A 12,028-nucleotide genomic window follows, 5' to 3' on the forward strand; every position below is an offset into this window, starting at 1 on the left:
CGCTAGTATTTGCTCTTAGAGGAGTAAGCTCCCAGGGTGAAAGAGGAAGATGAAATGCTCCTCAATCCACAAAAGGGACTTGCTTCCATTGCAGAGAGAAAGGACATTTCAAATGGGATTGCCCAAGATCCAAGCAACCACCTCAAAAGCCCTGCCCTAAATGTCAAGGCAATCACTGGAAGAGTGACTGTCCTCAGGGGTGTAGGTCCTTGAAGCCAGACTCCTTCATACAGGCCTGAAGGGGCCTGGGCTCAACTCTGGCTCCTATAACTCCTATCATGTCATGTGATCCCCAGGTATGCTTCTCCCCAGGAACTTGAAAGGTCAACTTCCTCTTAGATGCTGGTGCCAGTTATTCTGTGCTCACCTCTTACCCTGATCCTCTATCCTCTAATACTGTAACCATGCAAGGAGTGTCTGGACGGCCGATCACCAGAAAGTTTACTCCCCCTCTGAGTTGTGAGTGGGATGGGGTGATGTTTTCTCATGAATTTCTAATAGTCCCAGAATGTCCTACCCCTTTATTGGGAAAGGACTTACTTTCAAAACTTCAGACATCCATTAAAATGAATTTGGGATCTCGAGGACCATTGTTTGCCTTTATTAGAATGTAATATAAACCCTGAAGTATGGGCTACTGAATGCAAAATTGGACAGGCAAAAAGTGCAGTTCCAATGAAAATAATCTTAAAAGACCCTTCTGACTTTCCACATCAGAGACAATATCCCCTATGCCCAGAGGCAACAAAGGGATTATTGAAGATCATTCAGAACCTCAAAAGACAGAAGCTTTTAGTGCCCTGCAACATCCCATGTAACACACCATTTTAGGAATCAAAAACCCAATGGGGAATGGCAACTAGTTTAGGACCTGAAAATAATTAATGAAGCAGTTGTTCCTCTCCACCTTATAGTTCTTAAAAAACACACTCTGTTATCTGAGATTCCAACAACCACTGCTTGATTTACTGTGTTAGATTTAAAAGATGCCTTTTTCTGTATACTCTTAGATTCCCAATCACAATATCTGTCTGCCTTTGAGGAACCAGATAGTGGATCTCAACTAACTTGGACATTATTGCCCCAAGGGTTTAGAGATAGCCCTCATTTGTTTGGCCAAACACTAGCTAAGGATTTAACAGAGTTCAGAGATTAAACATTTCTGACTGTCCTACAATATGTAGATGACATACTTTTGTGTGCCTCTACTCAAAAGGAATGTCAAAAAGCTACTAAAGAACTTCTTAGCTTATAAGGGTTATAAAGTCTCAAAGAAAAAAAGCTCAATTATGCCAAAAACAAGTTCAATATTTAGGATTACAGCTGTCTCAAGGAACTTGCAAGCTAGGGCCAGAAAGAATAACCCCTATAGGACAATATCCTCTACCTCAAACCATAAGACAACTTACAGGTTTCCTAGGGATAACTGGATACTGTAGGCTTTGGATCCCTGGATATGGGGGAAATAGCTAAGCCTATCTGTAGCCTCCTCAAAGAGACACTATGCCAAGGAAAAACTTCCCTGATATGGGAACCAGAACAGAGTAAAGCCTTTAAGGCATTGAAAAGGGTCTTACTCCAAGCCCCTCCCCTCAGCTTACACACTGAACAAAAATTCAACCTATTTGTTACTGAAAGAGGAGGAATAGCCCTAGGAGTGGTCACACAAAAGAAGAGACCTGCTCAAAACCCAGTAGCTTATCTCAGTAAGGAGCTTGATCTAGTGTCTTGAGGATGGCCTCATTGTTTGAGGGTAGTAGAAGCTGTGGCCTTGCTAGTCCCTGAGGCAATTAAAATCACCCTGGGAAGAGACCTTATAGTCTACAACTCCCATAATCTCTCAGGAATTTTAAGTACAAAAGGTGAACTATGGCTCTCAGACAATCACCTTCTAAAATATCAAACCCTATTTTTAGAAGGACCTGTTACTCAAATAAGGACTTGCTCTAATTTAAACCCAGCTACCTTCTTCCCAGAGAAATTAGAGGGAAATCCTGAACATGACTGCCAACAAGTCCTAGCTATAAATTACTCAGCCCAGAAGGACCTTTAAAACCTTCCCCTATTCAATCCAGACCTCACCATGTTTATAGATTGGAATTCCTTTATGGAACAAGGAGAACACAAAGCTGGATATGCTGTGGTGACTTTACATGACACCATAGAAGCACAATCTTTTCTCACAGGCTGGATAGGAAGACGTACTATTGAGTATATACCTGGATGCAGGGGAGATGGACCCCAAATATAAAGCAGCCAGCAAAACTCTCCAATCACAAACATAGATGGGGATGATCTGTATTTCATTGGTATGATCATCTAGCTTCACTGTTTATCCCACAAAATGATTTAGAAGATGTAATGTGGCATAGACATTAAACAATTTTATACTCAAACTGCTCTCCATGATGTTGAGGAAAGTATCTCTAGTATCTCTCTCCTTAACACTGAAATAACACTTATGAGGAAGGCCATCTTACAAAATCAGATGGCTTTAGAAGTCCTCACTGCAGCTCAAGGCGGTACCTGTGCCATTATTAAAAATGAATGTTGTGTTTACAGCCCTGACAATTCTGACAATGTGACAAATATTCTTAAAGATTTACATGCTCAGATAGAAGCCATGTTCTCACCACCCTTGTCATGGGAACAATAACTTAGCTCCTGGTTCTCTGGTACTTCCTGGTGGAAACATTGTTAGTCTCTATCTTTATCATACACATTGGCATATTCCTGTGCTGTGTAATTTATTGTTGCATCAATCTAGTTCCAGTACTAATGAATTCTTGTTTCTCTTATAGACCACCCATCAATCAAATGGTCCTCCAGCATGTTACTCCTCAATCAAACTTCTATCATGGACCACTCAATAGACCTGATTTTTAAAAGGGGTACTCCAAACTGCTTGCTCAACATTGTCCCCTTTCATCCTGAAGAATCCAGAATGGTCTCCTCCCCTTTTTTTACAGCTGTAAGGAATTCCCAAAATTAGAGGGGGGAATGAAGCCAGATTTAAAGATAGGTAGTTAGTGTAGTTAGGTAAATGAAGTGTAATATAGTAAAATAAAAAGTGAAGGCCATGTTGAGAATGGAGTCCTAGAAAAGCAGAACAACTCTTGGAATGTTAATGTTCCCAAGGCCCAGAGCCCATCCCAAAGAAATGTTAATGAAACATCTCCCAGCAAACAGAAGATGTTAACCCCAAAGCCCTTCCTGACCAGATTACTCCTTTGGCCCACCTGTGCCCCACCCTTTGGGCCTTCCCTCCTACATTTCATCACTGAAAGATAACAGAACAAAGGACAGGAATTGGGAAAGCTAAATGAAGTCTTTAGCTGTAAAAAGGGGAAGACATTTCTCTCCCATGGATTCCACCTCTTGGGTCCCCTTCTTCCTCTGGGAGAAGTCTTTTCTGCTGTCTTTAATAAGGCCTCTACTTTCCACTCTAAACTTGCCTCAACGTGCTTTTTTGATGTTATACTTCAACATTGGGGAAGCATTGGGGTAAACACTAGGACCAATGGCCTAGCATATGGTGATGCTGAACAGGCCACAGAGTAAGCTGTAAGTTCTCTGTAGAAGAGATGCCATGTAGCCCAGGTCCAAGGTACACAGCTCAGGATCTGGCAAACTGTAGCCTCTACCCAGCACCTCTGCTGCCTACCCTGAATGCAGAACAACCCTCCTCTCCACACCCTTGAGGGCTACCTGAGTACATGTGCCCCTCCCCTGTGGCCACGATGAAAGCCACAGTGCCTTGGACTAACCTCACAAAGCAGCAGGTAGAGAAGGGTCTGAGGTGGACAGGGATGGGTTGGCCCTAGAGTCCCTTTGTGAGAACTGCTATAGGTGATGGGAGGGGGCACCCTATGGCCAGTGAGAGGTTCTGTGGTGCCCCACCCTTACTCAAGAGCCTGTGCAGATGTGAGGAGTGTCTGGACCCATAGGGCCACATCTCCAGGGCAAGGCCATCACATAGCGGAATGTTTGTGGCCCTCTCCTCCAGATACATGTCAAGTCACCCACAAGAAGACACAGGTGGGAGGTTTCTAGGTTGCCCTTGTCCTTCTGGTTCTGTACAGACTGATAGTTCTTAATCATTCCTGACTCTCAGGCTCCAGTACATGGTCAGGTTTGTGCAAAGTAAGAGGCTAAGTTTTGGAAGGTGGACATGACTTGTCAGCTAAGGCCCAGCCCCTGCCCCTCCAGTGGCCCTTTTGATAAGGTGACACTTTCCAGAGCTACCATTCCACCAATTCTGCTAGCCTGATCAGTAGGTTATGGTGTGTGCTCCCAGCGGTGTGCATCCAATGCCACGCTGGTTGAATGGTTGATGAGAGGATGGATATCTGAGGGGCACTGTTTGGCAGACCCAGGCTTGAAGATCAAGGACTTGGAGGGACTTAAAGTGTCTGGTAAAAGGGCCCATGGTGTCAGCCCAGGGGAGGGTGTCATGAACCACTTCTACCTCCAGCTGCCATGGTTCCGTGGCCCCTACAGGACAAAGGCAACAGTGGCAGGTGTACCTAATCCCAGTCTTGTGGCTTTCAAAGGATGCAGGCAGTGCAGCCAGCTTGAGTGGACAAGAGAGTGGGCTGAGCCACTTCCGGTATGGAGTAGGCTTCATCCTACAGGCTGCAGAGGTCTTCCTCCAACACTCCTTTCCTCACCTGTCCAGTAGGATCCATAATGGCAGGTTTGTCTCCTGGATGGGGCTAAAAAATACTGAAAAAAAAAATCCATTAGTCCACCTTGACTGGATCCATCTGTTATTTTTCTAATTTAGGAAACTTGTTAAATAATCAGGGGGTTTTATGCCTTAGGGAGTCAAAGATATAAGCACAGCCATGAGAGAAGAGTGAGGAAGGGTCATTACTCAGAACAAGTAAGTAGAGCACTGGAGAAGTGCCTAAGAAGTATGTCCTGGAACAAAGGAGCCTGGGGATGTTACTGGGGACCTATGTATGTTTGTGCTAGTGACACCTGTTATGGCCCATAGAGGTGGGCACATTCCTTCCCATGTGCAGTCCAAGGTCATGCTTTTTCATACATGGCATGTTTAAAAATGGCAGATGGTCACATGATGGTGCACACTAGTAATCCTAGTTCTTCTGTAGGCTAAGGCAGGAGGATCATAAGTTGGAGGCCAGCTTCAGCAACTGAACAATGAGCTCAGCAACTTAGTGATATCCTGCCTCAAAATAAAATGTTGCATGGGATTCTCACACAGAGATAGGGGACACCAGGATTATCAGCAAGAAGCAGTGTTTATTTGTGTAGATACAGCCTCAGTGGATTCTTATGAAAAGGCTTAGCATTCAGTGTAGGGAGTCATAGCCACAGACATTCTTATTAGTTTCCTTTTACATACTAGTTCTTGGTCTCCCATATGAGATAATACACATTCCTGTTTGGTCATTCTATTTCTATACTACAAAGTAGCAAAAATGTTACAACTGAGTTGTTGAAGGCTCACAGTGATACTGATAGCCTTTCCTTTGTTCTGAGAAATCTCTACTGCAAAAACAATAGGTCTGGGGATGTAGCTCAGTGGTAAAGCACCCCTGGCTTCTATTCTCAGTACCAAACCAAAGCAAATCAAACAAATGGCAGATGCATTTCATTTAGGGCAGAGAACTTAGCATTATAATGAATTAGAGTGAGCAAAGCTTACCCTAGGTCACTTGGATCACCTAGAAGAGAAGCTGTTATCTTTGGCAGCTTTAAGCTTGTTCTTCCAGATCTTTTCAAAAGAGCTGTTTCTGAAACAAAGAAACAACTTCAAGTGATGTTAGCAGTGAGCAGCTCTCTGACTGCAAGCACAGGTGTTTATAAGTTCCTGCCTGGCAGCTCACCACTGTGCAGAATGCTTCCTAGTGGAGAAAGGCCTGAAGTGGGGCAGAGATCCACTTCTGGATCTCTTGGGGGATTCCCCCTCCTATTTGGCTATCCTATTCCACTTCCTGGCAGCATCTCTAGTATCTGAGCTGCAGATATCTTGACTGGCCTCCAAATCTAGAGGCTTTGAGCTGGATCAAACCCAGGACTCATAGTTCTAAGTGAGTGCTCTATCTCTGAGTCACAACCCCAGCCCACATTTTTTTTTAACATAATCCTTTTACTCAGTATCAGTGCTCTCAGGTCCATAGCATATTTGAGGAATATTGATATCCCTGAATATATGAATTTAACTCATTTCAGCAAAATTCTACCATACCCATTTCCTCTATTGTAGAAGAGTAGATGCTGATCAAGTGCATGGAAATATTTCAGGCCTTTGGTAAAACCACTATAGAATCAAAGAATCCCTGTAATGAATAGAACATTAGAAAATAATTCAGGTCAAATTGTTATTGGTTATCTATTTTTGGCTTGTATTTCTTTGATAATGGAGATATGCTCATTTCCTTTTTAGATTAGTGTTAGTAGTTATTAAAACATAATCATGGGCTGGGGTTGTGGCTCAGTGGCAGTGCATGTTTGAGGGTTTGATTCTCTGTACTACATATAAATAAATGTCAACAACTAAAAAACATTAATAAATAAAATGCTTAATCATATATTTATTAGTTTAATTCACTCATGCTATATTTCTCCACATAAGTCATGTAAAAAAGATTATTCCTTTAATTATGACAGCTCAAATATCAGGAGGAGGATTCTTCTTTAGTTGTGGGAATTGTGATTTTTACAATAACAGCCAATTATTTAGGTAAAGTGCATATAAATATGTATATGACTTTGTTTTTGGACTTAATACTTCCTTATTTTTCTATAAATTGCCAATTTTTTGATGGACACAATATATTTATTTTTATGTGGTGCAGAGGATTGAACCCATTGCCTTACATGTGCAAGACATAAAAATTACCAATTTTAAATATCGTTTTATTTTATTTATCATTTTCAGAGATGTAAACTAAGTTGGAACCTGATTCAATAAATTGTGTCATATTTAGAAGGGCCTTTCAGGTTTTTCTTCTGAAGCTATAACTTTTTCTAGGAATGTATCATGGTATTCAGGCATTTCAGTTTCCTTTTCAACCTGAAATTACCTTATTTCCAGTTTCTTGCTGTCAAATATCAACAATACTAGCAACTATTCTCCTGAAGTAGAAAGGGCAGAAGAGTTCTGGATTAACATCAGCGGGGGATCATCAGTCCATTTTATACAGACAGACCATGGATATAGACTGCCATCCACTCATTTAGAGCAAGTAATGTTTTATGCTGGAATGTGAAAATTATATATAGGATTGATTTAACAACCAGTGTTACTTTTGAAGGAAAACAGATTAGATTTATTGAACTTGTAAAGTTTCTTTCTCAGGGCCCAACTTTTTTCTCATTTAAATTAATTGTGGGCTCAAGTATATTAAAAGTCTTCACTGGCCATTAATTGTGATAAAGCTACTTCCCATATTTAAGAAGAAAGTTATATTACTGATTTATTTTTGTCTAAAATGTTTATTCTTCACAAAAAAACAGAAGAGCATATTTAATACTTGAAAAAACCTTAACCATTAATACTTAATTTGGGTATTTTTTTAAAATGTTCTTTCTTGGTATCTATCAGGGAAACATTGTTCGAAATGTCATCTCTGGATTGGTGCAGTTTTGCAAATTACTACTTATTTGCAATGATATAGAAATTGAGACTAAAAACTTCAAACATTTTATAGTAGTTTAGCAGAGTCATTTTATGACTATCTCCTATTTCCATGACATGTTTAGTTGTGTTTTCTTGTTTACTCCTAATATGCTCTAGTTATTCTTTTTTTTTAATGGAAAAACTAGCTGATTTTTATTATCATTATCAATGCCAAAAAGACTTTAAATCACATAAGATCTTCCATTAAGCATAAAGTTACTTTCATATTTGCAACAATCACAGTAAATATGTTCCTTTGTATAAAGGGACATCCTTTGATTGGAGTTTAAAATATCCCCCATTTCAGGATTACATATATAAAACACTGTTTGTTGCTCATATACTAGTTGATTAACCAAATTAAAAGTTATACTCTCTAGAATAAGATAAAATGGAAAAAATTTACTCATCAGATTCATATATAAGCCATCTTCATTTACAAAATATTATTAAGAATTATAATTCCATTAAGCTTCAATTGGAGCAAAAGTATAATCACTTAAGTAAAAGCAGTTACTTAAACTAAAAATGAGAGATAAATTACTTTTGTCAGGTTTCTTGTTGTGCTTCTGGGGGTTCAGTAGCAGGCTCATTTAAAGGCAGAACATTTTGTTTCCTTAAATCAACCCTGAAGGGAATTCACTTCTACTTTCAGAATGTGGGGATGGGAGGCAGGGGAAGAAATCCAGCTCTTGTGGGGAGATAATGAGGAAAACACCACGATACCATTGGGAATGGAGGGGGTGGTGGTCCCAGTGGAAAATATTCTCGAGATGCTCCATACATGTTTCCTGGAGGAGGTGGAGGAAAACAAGGTCCTATTCTCATGAACTGACTCCTTGGATCCACTGGAAACAATGAATCTCTGATTGGAGGGAAAGGTGAGAAAGCAAAGGCAGAACCAGTTGCTTGGTTTTCAGCAGGGAGAGATGAATCTGGCACATTGGAATCACCAAATTTGATTTTGGTATCATTTCTGGATTCCATATCATTACTGGATTCCATTTCTGAAGATGTAGGCCCATCCATTGTATCCAAAGGGGACATAGTGGAACTTCTGAGTTTTGCTGGTCCAGATGGTTTACCAGAATTAAAGTAAAATCCATCTTGCCTTGGTAGAGGAAGCTGTGGATCAGAATATGGTTGGCCTGGTGGAAGGATAATTGTCCTATAGGCCTGTTCCCATGGAGGTGCCAGGGGCATGGTGTCAGAAGGTGCTCTCTGAGGATCAGTTAACTTATCACAGTTTGATTCTCTTCTTTCATTGCTAGTCGGATGGTCCAGAGGATTCTCTGGACCCCTTGAGCCTCTTCCTCCTCCCACTGGCACCAAAGATGAGAGTATGCGTAGACTCTCCCATTCAGAATGAGAAGGTCTTTTTCACATGAAGGTGGACCCAATGCTGAGGGATCATTTGGGGAATTTGCTCTGCCAAAGGCTGTATTTGAAACATAAAGTGCAGAATGATTTTTTTCTACAAGTTTAAATTTGAACTCCATTTTAGTTAATTTTTGACTGTGGTGAGCATTTTGTTTCCTTATATTATTGAGGGATCTTTCAGCATTCTGAGCTGCCAACTCATTACCATGTGCTTTTTTCTCATAGTACATAATACACCCTTGATAAAAATGAATGGTTCTCTCCAATTCTTCTTCAAGATATTTGGCTCACTTTCTACAGGTCTCCAGTGGTTTAGTTGTATGGCTGATCTTTTCTTCCACTATAGAAAGTTTCTCCTATTGCTCTACCTGGTAATTTTCCTCTCCTATTAATTTCCTTTGGAGTTCCATTACATTTTCTTGATATAGTTCCATCTTGACTTTGAGTTTCTGCTGAAGATTATTATTCTCACTTACAAACTGTGTATTTTCTGCTTGCAAAGATGCTTGTTCTGTCTTTTTTAATGTGTTCTGTAAGTTCTTCCTTTGGTTTACCTACTTCAGATAATAAAGTAAAAAACTGAGTACTTTCTCTTTCTATGGTTTAAAAGAGGACTTTAACTTAGAAACATAAACCAGTTTCTTCAAAGCACCTTTTGGCTGATCTTCTAAGTAAGCACCAATTTCTGATTCACTCTTCATTTCCAACTCCAAGTTACCTTCATCTATTAGGACTTCACCAAACAGGAGCCCAATTGTTTATCTGCAGCAAGTGTTCACTCAAAAACTTAATTTTATTTTCTTTACCTCTTAGAACTTGTTCTGCATGTACTTTAGAGTGCACCAATGTCATTTTCTGCTTATTGAGGCTATTCACTTTTTCTTTCCATACTTCAATGTCTTCTAAGAGCTGTTTCTGACTTTGCCTGAAGTTGAGGATTTTTCATTGAAAGCCTCTTTTATTGCTACTGTAACCTCTTTTTCATTCATTTGAAATATTCTCAAGGTTGTTTTAGCTTTAGGTATTTGTGATCTGAGGGATTTTGATTCATCTTCTAGGGACTTAATCTTTTTTGATATATCTGCCATCAATTCATCCTGTTGAGAATGTTTAGTTTTCTCTTCTTTTAGTTCTTTTTCTAGAAAGAGTATTTCATCCTTAAGTTGAGATACAGACCTATTCAGGTTTTCATATATTGCCTCCAAATTTTTTGCTTCTATTGACTCCTTCTCCAAAATGACATCCTTTAAAGATGACTCTAAGCCTTCATACTCTTTTTGAACAAGTCTAACTTTTTCAAGTATTTCACATTTTTCTTCAATTAGTCCAGAAACTTTTAGAGCAAGCTCTTTTTCTCTTTTCATATAATGCCAGCTTCTCACAGACTGATAACTTCTCCACAAAAACAAGAGAACAACAAAAAATCCAATAGCTGTACATATCACCAACTCCCACGAACAGCCGTAAGGACTAGGGTATGTTTCCATGTCTTCATACAAGGCAGACTATAACCCTGCTTACTTCTTCCAGGACCACCCCCAAGTAGGGCTGAGGGGTAGCTCTTTCCCCCTCATCACGCTAAGGCTACTTTGGCTATTCGCTCTACAACCACACCATGCCCAGCCATGCCAAAACATGCTGCGGACACTAAGGCCTTTGGTCAGGAATAAACCTGCACCAGGCAACAGAGCAGACCATTATGAATCAGAGGTGGGGGGGCGGGCTGTGGGCATGGGCATGGAGAGCCCTGGTCATGGGCTCCCAGGGGCCTAGCACACTCATGCTGCCTGTCAGGGAAGTTGTGGCCCCTTCACTATGCTGTGCAACCTGAAGCAGCACAGGTTCAAGCCTTCCCCAATCAAACCAGAGAAGAATCTTCTCCAGGCCACCCACCTATTGGTTTGGTTTAGGCCAGGCCAAGGCAGAACTTCTATACAGTCATAATATCACCCAGTTTGATGTCACTAAAATGCTAAAGCTCTAAAAATTTTAAAGAGCTAGTACATCATATATTTATATTTGTATCACTTGCTTTTTGTTTTAACGACTCATTCCTTTTCCTCCCCTCTTGTCCCCTCTCCTTCCTTCCTTCCTTCCTTCCTTCCTTCCTTCTCCCTTTCCTTTTCTTGCAGTTTTGGGGGTTAAACTCGAAGGGGTTAAACTCCTTGTACATGTGGCAAGCTCTGTTCTACCTTCCGGCCATATTGACACTTTCTGCAGAAGTAATCTGATTTTTTTTCCATAGAAAAACTCTGTTAGACTATTTTAAAAATAATTTCAGAAGAGTTGCAAACATGGGCACAAATCATTTTGTGCCCATGGCTGGTTTAAGTTGGTTCTTCCAGGCCTTTTCTAAAGAGCTGTTTCTGAAATAATGAAACAACTTCAAGGGCTGTTAGCTGAGCAGCTCTCTGCCTGCAATCACAGGTGTTCCTAAGTTCCTGCTTTTCAGCTCATCACTTTTTCCTGGTGGGGACAAAAGTCTGAAGGCCAGCACAGCTTGACTTATTCGGGGATTTCCTTCCTTTTAGGCTATTCTAAGAAACTTCCTCCAGCACCTCCAGTATCTGAGATGCAGAGAGTTTGAATGGCCCCCAAATCTAGATCTTTGAGACCTGATCCTGGCCCTCACTTCACTCCACATTCTTGGTTGTTTCCTTGGGCACCTCAAGGCCTTGATTTTGGAGGGTTCCATTTCCATCTCGCCTGTATACCCCCCAGTGCACTCAGGGCTTCAGTTGCAGTACCTAACTGGGAACAAGGTTCTCCAGGCAGGAGTTGCAACCTTCCTGGCAGATATCTTGACCTTGACCCTCAAAGAGGGCAGTGCCTCTGGGGCTACATAGTGGACCACCTTTGTGTTACTTATGGGGTTGAGTCTTAGCCTTTGTTGCCAGAGAGTTGTTTCTCCGTTGGATCTCCCTCCATGAGATATTTAGTCTTTGATTGAGGCTGAAGGCTATCTGGGTGGCAGCCAGTTGTTTTTCTCACTTCCTT

The 12,028-nt window shown here is 40.8% G+C and overlaps 1 protein-coding gene and 1 pseudogene across 1 annotated transcript in view; both read right to left on the bottom strand.

Moving 5' to 3' along the window:
- LOC101964258 (glutamate--cysteine ligase regulatory subunit) overlaps window positions 1-4,481 on the bottom strand; it is a 124,686-nt gene extending 120,205 nt beyond the window's left edge. Inside the window, exon 1 of the mRNA XM_078024692.1 lies at window positions 4,469-4,481. Coding sequence (XP_077880818.1) covers window positions 4,469-4,481 — 13 coding nt within the window. The remainder of the gene's footprint in view (window positions 1-4,468) is intronic.
- A 3,821-nt stretch (window positions 4,482-8,302) lies between these two features.
- On the bottom strand, window positions 8,303-11,234 carry LOC101964823 (melanoma inhibitory activity protein 2 pseudogene; annotated as a pseudogene).
- Window positions 11,235-12,028: the final 794 nt, after the last annotated feature.

The sequence above is a fragment of the Ictidomys tridecemlineatus genome, chromosome 10 (assembly GCF_052094955.1).
Source record: "Ictidomys tridecemlineatus isolate mIctTri1 chromosome 10, mIctTri1.hap1, whole genome shotgun sequence".
In the NCBI taxonomy this organism is placed as follows: domain Eukaryota; kingdom Metazoa; phylum Chordata; class Mammalia; order Rodentia; family Sciuridae; genus Ictidomys; species Ictidomys tridecemlineatus.